Raw genomic sequence first — 12,410 nt, forward strand, 5'->3', positions numbered from 1 at the left:
GGCAGAGTAGGCCTTATATTTATACCTCTGTGGTGGAACCTGCTAGAACATCTTGCTTACTCAGCCTAGTCAGGTGGTCAGGTCATATGACCAAGGATGAGGTCATATGAGGTCATGCACAGCCATGCACAGCAGGTCACCTGACCATCCAACCCTTCCAGCTGGTTCCAGCACATGCCAAGGTATACCAGCTACTTCCATGTCATAAAGGCTTAGTCATGTCTCTTGACCAAGCAATGAGCTGGTGCCCTGACAGCTTGGTGCATTCCTGCTACAGACGATCACATTTCTGGTGAAATGTGATCATGTGGTTCTATAGTGTTTGCTGATGCATACACAGGAAAATAGCCTCTCCCATACCTCAACCTTGTCCACCAAGGTAGATGAGGAGGCCATCTGCCACCCATCCCACCCAGTTGTGCCATCCATGGTCAATCCCAGCCTGCCAGTTCCCTTGCACAACCCTCTGTGCAATCTTGGTCACAAACCCATGCACAACAAGGTGCAGTTTGCGGAATGCATACGGAATAGGCGGAACATGGGCCCACCTCCCCCAGCTCCTGTACGGATTACTCGGAGATTCTGGCCTGCAACTTGCCAGTTCCCCCTTGGAGATGCTTGGGAAGGCCTTGACAATGTCACCAACCTGGGGGGCAACATTGTAGAGGTTCTCAGTGCATTGGTGTCCATCTTCTGGCACACTCCAGAATCTGCAGCTGAGCTTGCAACATATTCATGGCCCTTGTACTCAGAGTTTCTCTGCGTTTACTGGTACAGTATGATCAGCATCAGGGTGTTCAAGGTGGGCAGGTGCTTGAAAGCTTTGCTCATGACAAAGTTTGGCTTTTTCTTACTCAGTACATATGACAAATGATATTATAATGCTTTCACTAAAACATCTCCAGTTGTACTCATCATCTGCAAGGTCAATGGTCTAAGTGTCTACCATGTCCTCATTGGGATTTTTGTGGAGCTAGCAGACAAGGGTAAGGAATTCCTTGGAGCACCATAGATAATATGCATGAGATTCACAAGTCATTCCTGTAAACTTGGGCTTGTTCCCACCACCTGTCATTTGTGTAAACTGTCATTCTTTTATCTTCAGTTAATACAATTCACTCATTTGTACATTAATCTTATTGTGTTGTTGGGCTGAGGAACCACACAATCACAATATTAATATTAATGTGTATTCAGATTTCCCTAAGTCCCTCTCCGCCCTTAATCTTTTCTGGACACTATCTATGTTAAATATTCTTAGGCTGCCAGCAGAGTAGTCTGGGCTTACTGGATGCAGGTGAATGACGGTGCAAATAGGTCTAATCCGCGGAAGCATGCCAAAAGCTTGGCACAGAACTCATGCGATGACCGTTTCAGGGGTTAGGGAATATACGGCCGAAACGCGGTGACTGTATAGCGTCGCTGACAAAGTTAGACCGATTCGCTTCGGAAGCGAGCGCGAGGTTTTCCGAGTTGCTGACTGGCCAACAACCGCTTGCCCTCGACTTCGGTATATCCCCTGCGGGTCCGCAGCCCTTTGCTCGGCTGTCCCTCCAGTTTCCCACACGTTACCGTATCCGTAGGTCCGTGCCTTTCGCCAGAAGACGAGAGATCGTACCACCTAAACCCGTGGAACTCGCATGGAAATGGATGAAAAGTCTGGATCACGTAAAGATGCACAAGGCTTGGAGGGTCCCATGACCCCTCCCCGCACCTGACGGGGAATTGAGATCGGCTCCGTGGTCTGGATTCAAATGATCCCCTGCCTTTGTTCACCCTGATTAGGTTTGCAGCGGGGTCCATGCGCGGGAAAAATGAATTGGGGATTCTGTGGGATGGGCCTATTTCGGGCATAATAGGAAAGGGCTGGGCTGACACATCGTGTGGGGATGGGACTCGGAGGTGCGGGCCAGGGTCCACCGAAAAGGGTTGCATGTAACACCATAACCGGTGCAGGGGCGGATGACGTACCGGCACCCCGTGGATGATTGGCTTGGGGGCGGGGTTGATTTTCCTGCTTACTGCAGCGAACGTCATGCTCCCCGTCGACTTTGGGCATAATTACATTGTCTAGTTACATTAAAGACACCGAGCCCTGGGTCTAAGCAGTCACGCGAACCAAGCGGCAGGTGCCACATGTGGTGGGAAAACCTTTCCAGAAGAGAACGCTTGGAGAGGTCGAGAGAGGGTGCTTGCGGCGAGGAGAGTCTTCCGGATCAGGCACGGCGAAGTACGCCTGATGCAATGAACTGCCGGTGGGAGAAGCTGATGCCCGGATAGAGCGATAGAAGGCGGCCAGAATGCATGTACTGCGATTGTTCACCAAAGGTCGTCTCGGACCCTCGCAACAGGAAGGTCCGAAGTCGCCAAACAGAAACAGCAAGAAACTCTCTCAGCCTCCTACCACATGCCCCGCGCGAAAGCACACGGTACGGACACCGCATACAGCTAGAATTCATCGCTTGCTTGTACGAAAATTTCGTCGTGAGACTTGTTTTGGTATTCTGGCAGCTTTGACGGCCGCTCGTCCGGGTCCGTGTCGCCGACGCGTATCGCCTCCCCCAGCATTCCGTCCCCGCAAGGCACGGAGTGTGCTGGAAGAGCTGTGAGATGTCACCATGCATGGGAGAGCAAGTCGACAGGACCGACCGTTCTGCGAGCCAAAGGCACCAAATAATGCACCGCAGGCGTCTTAGACAACTCTAGTTGTGTGTTGTGGGGTCAGTACAAGGTTAAGGGAAATACTCCGCACCTGTCAGTTAGGATACGTCATGCGGCGTCTGCGGCGTTGGCAACGTCGGTGTGGGTCCACTCGTAGCTTATGGTGTCTGTCTTAGCTTGAACAAATTTTAGTAGAAAGCGGGCGGAGCATTTCGAGGAAACGACCAAGGTAGCTGAGTTCCGTAAAAGATATTTCCTCGGTGATGAGGTTCCCATTCAATAGATCCGAGGAATCGCCACAAGGTTGAGAAGAGGGTCGAGATGCGGCGGGATCGGGGATGGGGGAGGGATAGCCGGGGAAGGACCCCAAGAAGGCGGGATCAAAAGACTGCCGCGTGGGCGTTTGTTTCTGACGGAGAGCGGGGGCAAGACGGGCGGAACAAGGTGCTTGTTTAGGTGTAGTAATGGATGTGCTTCTGTCGATCGTGCCTGCTCAGAAGACGTGAGAATGCATGGAAAGGCAAGAGCGTTTCCCACTTTGGTGGATCATGTGGATACTCTGTGACCATGCATTTGCTCCCCACATCCCCGTTTCTCTCCCCCGTCTCCCCTTCAGAAAAAAAATAGTTAAATACCTCCCTCCTTCTCACCGAGCCCCCCTGCTTTTCAATCCCTTAACAAGTCTCTCCCCCCTTCCTCCCCTACCCCGCCCTATAACGAGCATAACGACATCTACCCCGCACCCTTCGGCAATATAAGTTCATAGCCAACCACCTGCGAACGAACAACTCAACGAACAAATAATATTTCATCCCTCTCCTGGTCTCCCTTCATCACCTCACCAATGGCAGGCGGAGCGGTCCTCGAGGAGAAGCATGAGGAAGCACAACGCGACGTGAACGGCCCTCGCGTCGAGGCCCCCATCACCATCCGCGCATACCTCACTTGCCTCTTCGCCGCTTTCGGCGGCATCCTTTTCGGTTACGACTCGGGTTACATCAACGGTGTCCAGGCCATGACCACTTGGAAGAATCAATTCGGTCATCTCCTCTCTGATGGAACCGTCAATGTCACCTCATCCGAATCTTCCCTCATCGTCTCCATCCTTTCTGCCGGTACATTCTTCGGTGCCATTTCTGCAGGCTACTTTGCCGATGCCATGGGCCGTCGGTACACCATCATCATGGCTTGTGGTGTCTTCACCCTCGGTGTCATCATCCAGATGGCTGCAGCCAACGTTTCCACCCTCGCCGGTGGTCGTTTCGTTGCCGGTCTCGGCGTCGGCATCATCTCGGCTACCGTCATCCTGTACATGTCTGAGATCGCCCCGAAGAAGATCCGTGGTGCTCTCGTGTCCGGATACCAATTCGCTATCACCGTCGGGCTTCTGCTTTCCACCGTCGTGACCTATGCGACCGAGAACAGGACCAACTCTGGTGCCTACCGTATCCCCATCGCCATCCAATTCTTGTGGGCGATTATCCTCGCCACAGGATTGTTGGTGCTCCCCGAGTCGCCCCGTTATTGGGTCAGGAAAGGCCATCTCGATAAAGCAACGCAATCCCTAGTCCGTGTCCGTGGCCAGCCTGCCGAGTCCGAGTACATCCAAGCCGAGTTGGCCGAAATCCAGGCCAACTACGAGTATGAGTTGTCCATCCAGCAATCCGGATGGATCGATGTCTTCCGTGGCGGTTTCCACCCTGCCGGCAATTTCCGTCGTGTGATGATCGGTACTTTCCTCCAGATGTTCCAGCAATGGACAGGCATCAACTTCATCTTCTACTATGGCAATGTCTTCTTCCAGCAATCCGGTATCCAGAACTCCTTCACCATCTCCATGGCTACCACCGCGGTGAATGTCGGCTCCACCCCGGCCTCCTGGTGGCTCATTGAAAAGTTCGGCCGTCGTTCACTCCTCATCTGGGGTGCAGCCGGCATGTTCGTCTGTGAGTTCATCATTGCCGGTGTCGGTGTAGGCCTGCCCGGATCGCAGGCGGCGACCATCTGCCTGATCGTCTTCATCTGCATCTACATCTCATTCTTCGCCGTCACCTGGGGTCCCGCAGCATGGGTCGTCATTGGCGAACTCTTCCCTCTCCCCATCCGTGCCAAGGGTGTCGCTTTGTCCACCGCCTCCAACTGGTTCTGGAACTGCATCATCGCCGTGATCACACCCTACCTCGTCGGTACCCAGCCCGGTGACGCCAACCTCGGCCCGCGCGTCTTCTTCATCTGGGGCTCCCTCTGCTTCACTTGCTTCGCCTTCGCCTTCTTCCTTATCCCCGAGACCAAGGGCCTCTCCCTCGAACAAGTCGACCGCATGCTCGAGGAGACGACGCCTATGACGTCCGCCAAGTGGCGGCCTCATGATACCTTCGCCGGGGACAGGAAGGATGTGGAGCACCACGAGCACAAGGAGACTGTTGTGTAACCGGTGCCTGAGTGAGAAAATAAAGTTACGAGTCGGGTTGGTTTTTGGAGTTGGAGTAGTAGTTATAATGTGTACTTTTGATTATTCACGTATCACGTCTTCATCCCTCCGTGCATGGTCTGCCTACGTGCCTCCAGTAATCAGTTATTCGGGTCTAAAGAACCAATGGACATCTTTCTGCAATATCTTCTGGTCTGCATTCGGCTTGGTCTGGTGGGACAAGTTCGAGACTGGTTCAGTCAATAATCAGCCTTAGACAATGACGTCTGAAGTCTAAAATCGGAGCAGTTAATATTGAAAACTTCCATAACAGTACTAGTCGCTGTGGAGACGTGCCTCCGTTTAATGATTGTCAGGTGACGGACATGAAAGGCGGGGAAAGTGAGATGTTGTCTTGCGAAGCGGGCCGATGTTTGTCCCCTATCTCCGGCTTCTCCAGACCGAGGCTGGCTAGTTCAGTTAAGTCATTGTACAAGATATCTTCGCCTATTATCCAGTAGTCGACGATGTGATTGTTCGACTGACGTCGAAGCACCGGAGGATACCGATAACCTGTGTGCCCACCGTCGCCGGTCAGGCTCAGCACTCACTCACAAGACGCCCAAAGTGAGTGGAGGTCGTCGTCGGACCGCGGCGTTGCGTGATCGCCGATCGACATGGGGTAATTGTGTACATTTAAGGCTCGGTGGACATTGGACGGTGGACGGTGGACGGTGGACATCCCTGCTCGTTGACTTGCAGCGCTCACCAAGATGGCTCCTAGAGTTCCTTTGATCTTCGTGAGTACAGTTTATTGGGCCAGGTTGACCAGGTGCTGAGATATCCATGTGTGTAGGGCACGTAAGTCCCCGTCGTGGTTCCAGCTTCCCGTGAGGAATACAAGATGTTCTAATTATAACGACGGCAGGATGACGATGGGCGAGCCGGGTCAGAATGGTGAGTCTCCTTATGCGACACCAGGTACGGGATGCTGAATGGGAACAGCGGTCCGGACCGACAGCCTAGAGGAGTGCCAGAAGATCCTGGACCAGTTCTATAAGCACGGTGGGAGGGAGCTGGATACCGCGCGTGTATATGCGGGTGGGACAACCGAGAAGGTGTGTTTCCCCCCTTTCTCCCATGCAAGGCTAGAGGCTGAAAGGGCCTGCAGTATCTGGCAGAGCTCAACCTACGCGATAGCACCATCGACACCAAGTGCGCACCCCGTTGGCATCCGGACGGGCACAAGCCCAACGCTGTCCGCGAGAGCTTGCTCACGTCGCTCAAGACGCTCAAGAGGGAGAAAGTGCAGGTGTTCTACTTGCATGCGCCGGACCACAAGGTGAGTTGGGACGCGTAGGACCAAGCGCTCGTTCTGACGCTACGATAGTTCCCATACGAGAAGACGGTTGAGGAGGTCAACAAGTTGTACAAGGAGGGTCATTTGTACGTGTATTCTTTACTACTTCGGACCGCGCTCTTACGGGAGATGCAGCGAGATCTTCGGTCTCTCGAACTACGCCGCCTGGGAGGTAGCCGAAATCTGGAACATCTGCAACGAGCGCGGTTGGGTCAAGCCCCGTATCTACCAGGGGATGTACAACGCCATCGCCCGTGCGCTGGAGCCTGAAATCGCTCCCTGTCTGCGCAAGTACGACATCCGGCTGGTGGTGTACAACCCCCTTGCTGGTGGCCTGCTCGCGGGAAAGATCCTGAGCTTGCAGAACGACCTCCCGGTCGGCCGGTTCAAGGGCGAAAGTGCGAGCGCGGTCATGTACCGTGCCCGCTACCTCAAGGAAGCGTACGTAACTGCATGCAATACTATCAAGGCTGCTTGCGTAAGTTCTATTCCCTAGGTTTCGAGAAACGGCTTATGTTTGAAAAGGACAAGCACGGCTTGACTATGACCGAGGTGGCCCTGCGCTGGTGCCAGCACCACAGTGTCCTCATCCCGACCGACGGGGTGATTTTTGGCGGTACGAGCGTAGCTCAGGTCGAGGCAAACTGCCTCGATAGGTACGTCCTCTATGCCGTTCTGCAATGTTGTTCTAAACCTTTCGGTCAGTGAGAAGGGCCCCCTCCCAGCGGACGTCCTCCAAGCTCTGGATGATGCGTACTTCGCCATCGGACACAACGAGCCCACTTACGCTCGCTGAACAAGAACTGCCCCCATAGCAGCTCTTGCCCCGAAACTTAGGCTAGGCGGGCTCTGACGCTGTTGTATCCATACGTGTGCAGAATAAAGAATGAGATCGATTACAGTTGCATCACGGTTTCCGATATGGCTACATTTCTAGTCTGTACAGACCTTGGTACAACATGGAAAAGGCTACAAACAGAGAATGGGATAAAGGCTTGTGGTGCGTCTCAGTGCACTGACATCGAATAGTATCAGTTCAGAATGCGATATCTCGTGACAAGTAGAACGTGAGGATCTGGAATTGTCGTAGGTTGTTGCTCGTTGATCGAGCTGACGGGATCTGCGGAGTCTCTGATATCATCATCGTCTACTTTCGACATGTGCGAGTCTTCTTCCACAAGGACTTCATTTGGTTGTTCAGCTTGAAACAGCACATCCTCGGCGGGTGGATCGGGTATCGGGGCAACTGCTGTCTCGAGGGTTGAGACAGAAGGCTCAAGCGGCTTCATCGGCAGTTCTCCCCATGGCTTCCATATCCCGATACTCATGCCTTCCTTCAGCTCCTTATTCTCAGCTCCAAACAGCACGATCCCCTCTAACAGCCCACTCCCATCAAACGCCATGCCACTGGTTAACATTCGGCACCGAGTCAAGATACGGCCAGGTAAGAGGGATAGGATGGTGGTGATCTGAACTTTGAAGTCGGGAACGAGGGCTGCGGCTTCTTCGGAAATGGACCAGAGTTTGTTCGAAGTCGCTTGGCGGGCGATGATCATTTCAGCGCGATCAGCCAATCCTCCTCTGTGACAGTTGTGAGTAGGAGATCGGTGAGGGGGAAATCATCGGTGGATGGGTATATGCGTTCGCATATTTGGCGATCAATAGAATGAGACTCACTTGTTACGCGCCCTGCTCTTCTGCGGACTGATGAATAGACCACGATCACGTTCATCAACCGTATACTCCTCTGAACCGTCGCTGCTGATGCCAGTCAGGTCGAATCTTGGTCTCAGCGGCGGTTTCTGCTGTGAGCCCGCAACCCTAAATTTAGCAGTCACCGGAGACTGCGATGGAGTACTGGTTGGAGGCGGTCGTGGCGGCTTGACATGAGAGAGAGCATGATGTATGCGCTCCTCTGGCTTTGTTTGCTTGCCGGGGACGGAAAACGCCGGTGGTCCAGGCCGTCGCGTTGCAGGACCACGCGTGGGCGTCGAAGGCGGCAAGGCAAGATTGCGGCTCATTTGAGACGCATTGTGGAGGGACCGATGGACGGGAGTGGAACTTCCATCTGCATGCACAACCGATGGGACCGGCATCCCACGAGAGATAGAAGGGAACGATCCACCAGCTTGAGTGGTCGCCCTGCTGAACGCTGGACTAATCCATTGAGCTGAACGCGGGGCGTGCTGGACAATGCTTGGATTTGTAGGCACAGTCGGCTTTGATGTATTGAACGAGCTATGAAACCATGTTGATGGCTTCACTGTCGTTTTTGGAACCTTGCGAGTGGGTTCCTGAGATACGTATTAGTGCTTTTGTGCGAATGAGGACGAGCGTGCGCACGTCAGACACGTCGTTCTCCTCCAAGTGTCTCTTTCCATCAGAAGGCCTCATGTTTTGCCCACTCTGCTCGTCCTTCATCGCCGATGTCCTCCACACCAGGACGATGTTCAGCTGATGACTGGCAATGCCGCGAGGACTTGGTGGGGGGACGTCACGGATGAGAAGCAAGAGACCATCGAGGGTGATAAACAAGCAGAGTGTTCTCTCCGATTCTTGACCACCGCAGGTTATAAACGGGCAGTTTACTACACCCGTAATACTGTTATTGTATGATAGTGTCGTTGTTCCGGTGCAAAGTCACTTTCACTTCGCGAATTTCAACACGTCCCTGAAGGAATCTCGCGCCAGAATATATTGCCACAGATCATCGTAACCATTCAAGAAAAGAGCTACAACATAACTGACGTAAAGAAATACGGAATTTCTATCCTCTTGCGATACACGAGCAGGTAGCGAAGGAGGGGGGGCCAGTTTCTCCTGAACAACGACAAACTTCTCTACGTCCGACGTGCAACACCACGTGAAACAGAGAAAGCAAGGCGAAATAGATACATTGGTAACAAAAGAGAAAACGTACAACGCACTAAGACTGGGAATTGTTGCGGCGGGAATCCAGATTCATTGCTCCTTTGGGTACGGTGATTGGTGATCATTATCGATCATCGATGAGATTTGAGATCCAGGGGACGGAATAGGAAGAGGAAGCAAGAAACGCGAAATGTGAAGATTTGGGAAACGCTAACATGTGGCCGGAAGGGAGCAGATACGAGGAGCTTGCCTAAACCATTTCGATTGATATGTACTTGGACGATCGGGATCGATGACGTGGGGCATGAGAAATCGTAGAGCAAGATGGGATCGATAGACGTCGATAGGGTTGGGAACGTCTCTTGTTTTTTTGGTGTTAATCGAGTTAAAAACAACAACTAATCTTCATCACTCGGCTCATCATCAGGGTCTGACTTGACGCCCCTCCTGTTCGTATAGTCGGATGTGCTGGAACTGTAAGGCTGTGGGCCCCATGGACTGAAGTCATACGCTTTAGGATCGCGCGGCGGGCCGAAATCCTCGTCGATATACGGCTCCTGTGGGCGGGCGGGTTCTGGGGCCGGGCCAGAACTATACTGGCTACGGCTGGGCTCATTGTATGCACCGTATGTTTGTTGATAGTCATATTGCACCTGTGGCTGGCTGACGTCGGTGTACTCCTTATTCTTGTTTTGGTCGGCTCGGCCTTCGCCACTCGGATTGTACCCACTACTGCTCGAGGCATCAGCCTCGCGGCGCGACTGATAGTCATCCCAGCGGTTCTCTCCCGTTTGGGCCGCTGAACTCTTCCCTTTGTCGGTCACAGCGGACTGCTCGATACGGGTGGGCATATGGTAGTCCCAGGATTGGGGGGGTGGGCGTGGCTCAACCTGCGCCGACTGATCGTAACTCCTTGGGGAGTATGTGCCGCCTTCTACGGCAGCACCCTGATAGTCGCTACGCGGGTTTTGCTTGTCGCTATTGTCCGGAGTTGCATTCTGGTTCTGATTATCCCACCCAGCAGTGGCAGGATACATCGCTTGGCCTTCACTACCAGTATGCAGTTGTGGGGGGTGGCCTTGAAACATGTTATTGAACTCATGGAGCATCCACGCATTGCTGGAATACAGGCGTCCGTTACCGTGCTCATCGTAAGAAAGGGTCACGTCTTGACTGCCGTGGGCGGCCGCCTCTATGTACCAGCTCTCTGGTTGGGGGAATACGGCCGGCACCTCGAACCGCGTCGTCACCGGGCCCTGAGCCGGACGTGCATCAATCGGACTCAGCTCCCATGGTCGAGGGTGTGCCACTGTTGCTGTAGCTGACTGATAGGCAGAGTTGTAGGGCTCTGCGTCGTAGTAGCTCGTTGTGCCCGCCGCAGAAGCAGCAGCAGCGGAATATCGCTCCCCGCTCTGCTGGTCGACGGCGTACTGCTCGTGCGGAGGGAATGGGTAAACACCATCTGTTTGTGGGTGGACAAGCTGAGGGATTGCGAGCGGAGGCAGTTGTTGCCTGTGTTGCATCTCGGGCTCATTTGGCACGAGCGTGGGCTGTTGCTGAGTGGCATGATAGGGCGAGCGGTGCTGATGCTGCGGTTGTTGAGCCTGTTGGTATGCTTCATCGTCCAGCCGGCGCCGTTTAGGGTCGGGTTCCTCGTCCGAGTCGTGCCTGTGATAACCGGCGTGCTCACCACCACTAGTATACACATTGCTCTCCCCGGCAGTGTACGAGTAGCCGTGCGCGGCATGCGGTTGAGGGTATGCTTCCCTGCTATACGCAGAGTACGAAGGCCCCGCCTGCCCGGACCCGGGCTCGGCCTCGTCCTCCGCTAGCTGGTCGACCTCGTCTTCTTCCTCCTGATCCTGATCACGCATCGAGCTTGCCACAGCGGCATCCGAGCCAGCAGGTATAGTAAATACCATACCTGGGCGGGGTCCGCGCGGAGAACGCATGATAGACGCGGAGGGGCTCGCTGCGGCGGATGGAGTGGAAGACCCGGCCATCGGTGCGCGGGCGTCACTGCTAGGGCGTGTGCGTTTCTTAGGCGTCTCGCTGCGCAGCGAGCGAGGTCGTGGCGCGCCATGGAGCTTCATACTGCTTACCGCATCAATCATCCCATTCTTATCAAGATAGAAAGTAGTACGACGTACTACAACCCGCAAGCGTTGCACAGCGTACTTCCGTCTGCGTCTTTTCTCCACAACGGCGTGTTCGTCGTGTCACAATTCGAACAGCGGGTTGGCTCTTGAGGCTGCCCACTCCCGCCTGCACCGTTCTTGTATGCCGCATTTGCGTCCCGCTGAAGATTGAGTGGACGAGGCTTCTTATGCTGTCTGCCATGTGGTTGTCAACACACTGCACGCGATACAACCAAATGTAAGGACACTCACTTGACATACAACCCGCAGGCGTTACAATTCAGCTCGTCACCCAAACCTCGTCTCCATAATGGGGTTCTCTTGGCGCCGCAGTTCGCACACTGCGCCTCTTCCTCTTGGGACAGTCTTCCTCCCCTGCCCTGCGGTAGTGGGCCTATCGGTGCTCCAGGTCCCATGGAATCAGACATCAGACCGTCCAGGCGCATGACGAGTGCAGGTCGCGGCGCAGGCACACTGCTAGGCCCAGGCTCACCCTCTAGCAAGGGTGGACCAAACTGATCGTTGTTCGGATTTGGGTAATGCGGACCGATTACATCTTCTCCGAAAGTATTGCTTGGGTGGTACATGTCGGGGTGCGTTTGGATGAGGAGGGATTCTGGACCCCAGTCGGGGAAGCCGCCGCTGGAGGAGTCGGGGTCCGTATTGGTATTGGCGGTGAATAGAGTGGGGAATTCCATGAGACTGCCATCGCCGATGACATTGGCGGGGTCGCTCGTGGATAGGTCTGCGAAATCGTCGCTGAGGACGCTCTGCGTGCCTTGCTTGCCTGCCTTGGCATCTCGAGCACTCGACATCTTGTCCAACATCATCTGTTTTTCCTTCGCCTGTCTTTCTCTCTTCCTCTTAGCCGACTCTTCCTTTGACTTCCTCTCCACCTCCCTTTTCTCTTTCTCGCGGAAATCCGGGTCGACGGCAAATGTTGTCTGCATCTCCTTCATGTTCTGAGCGG

The 12,410-nt window shown here is 54.1% G+C and overlaps 4 protein-coding genes across 4 annotated transcripts; 2 read left to right on the top strand and 2 right to left on the bottom strand.

Annotated features, from left to right (window-relative positions):
• The first annotated feature begins 3,359 nt into the window (after positions 1–3,359).
• DACRYDRAFT_22972 (general substrate transporter) lies at positions 3,360–5,272 on the top strand. Its single transcript, XM_040773039.1, has one exon. It carries the CDS (start codon positions 3,506–3,508, stop codon positions 5,090–5,092), a length of 1,587 nt encoding a protein of 528 aa, XP_040627411.1. The 5' UTR covers positions 3,360–3,505; the 3' UTR covers positions 5,093–5,272.
• A 728-nt stretch (positions 5,273–6,000) lies between these two features.
• On the top strand, positions 6,001–7,227 carry DACRYDRAFT_108581 (Aldo/keto reductase; the record flags this gene model as incomplete). Its single annotated transcript, XM_040768685.1, has 7 exons — positions 6,001–6,028; positions 6,077–6,189; positions 6,243–6,413; positions 6,462–6,517; positions 6,567–6,909; positions 6,957–7,087; positions 7,137–7,227. The coding sequence occupies 7 exons, from the start codon at positions 6,001–6,003 to the stop codon at positions 7,225–7,227; spliced, it is 933 nt and encodes a 310-aa protein (XP_040627412.1).
• Positions 7,228–7,462: 235 nt separating this feature from the next.
• Positions 7,463–8,852, bottom strand: DACRYDRAFT_108582 (uncharacterized protein; the record flags this gene model as incomplete). The annotated part of the gene is made up of 3 exons (XM_040768686.1): positions 7,463–8,012; positions 8,109–8,725; positions 8,775–8,852. 3 exons carry the CDS (start codon positions 8,850–8,852, stop codon positions 7,463–7,465), a joined length of 1,245 nt encoding a protein of 414 aa, XP_040627413.1.
• A 2,477-nt stretch (positions 8,853–11,329) lies between these two features.
• On the bottom strand, positions 11,330–11,856 carry DACRYDRAFT_54061 (glucocorticoid receptor-like protein; the record flags this gene model as incomplete). Its single annotated transcript, XM_040775228.1, has 3 exons — positions 11,330–11,396; positions 11,453–11,635; positions 11,693–11,856. Coding segments are annotated over 3 exons (414 nt in total), but the record flags the coding sequence as incomplete, so codon positions are not given.
• Between the last annotated feature and the right edge of the window lie 554 nt (positions 11,857–12,410).

Source organism: Dacryopinax primogenitus (genome assembly GCF_000292625.1).
Source record: "Dacryopinax primogenitus strain DJM-731 SS1 chromosome Unknown DACRYscaffold_12, whole genome shotgun sequence".
In the NCBI taxonomy this organism is placed as follows: Eukaryota; Fungi; Basidiomycota; class Dacrymycetes; order Dacrymycetales; family Dacrymycetaceae; genus Dacryopinax; species Dacryopinax primogenitus.

Bases quoted from the DNA above. Each gene is read 5' to 3' on its own strand.
- DACRYDRAFT_22972 (XM_040773039.1), top strand. From the start codon at position 3,506: ATGGCAGGCGGAGCGGTCCTCGAGGAGAAGCATGAGGAAGCACAACGC.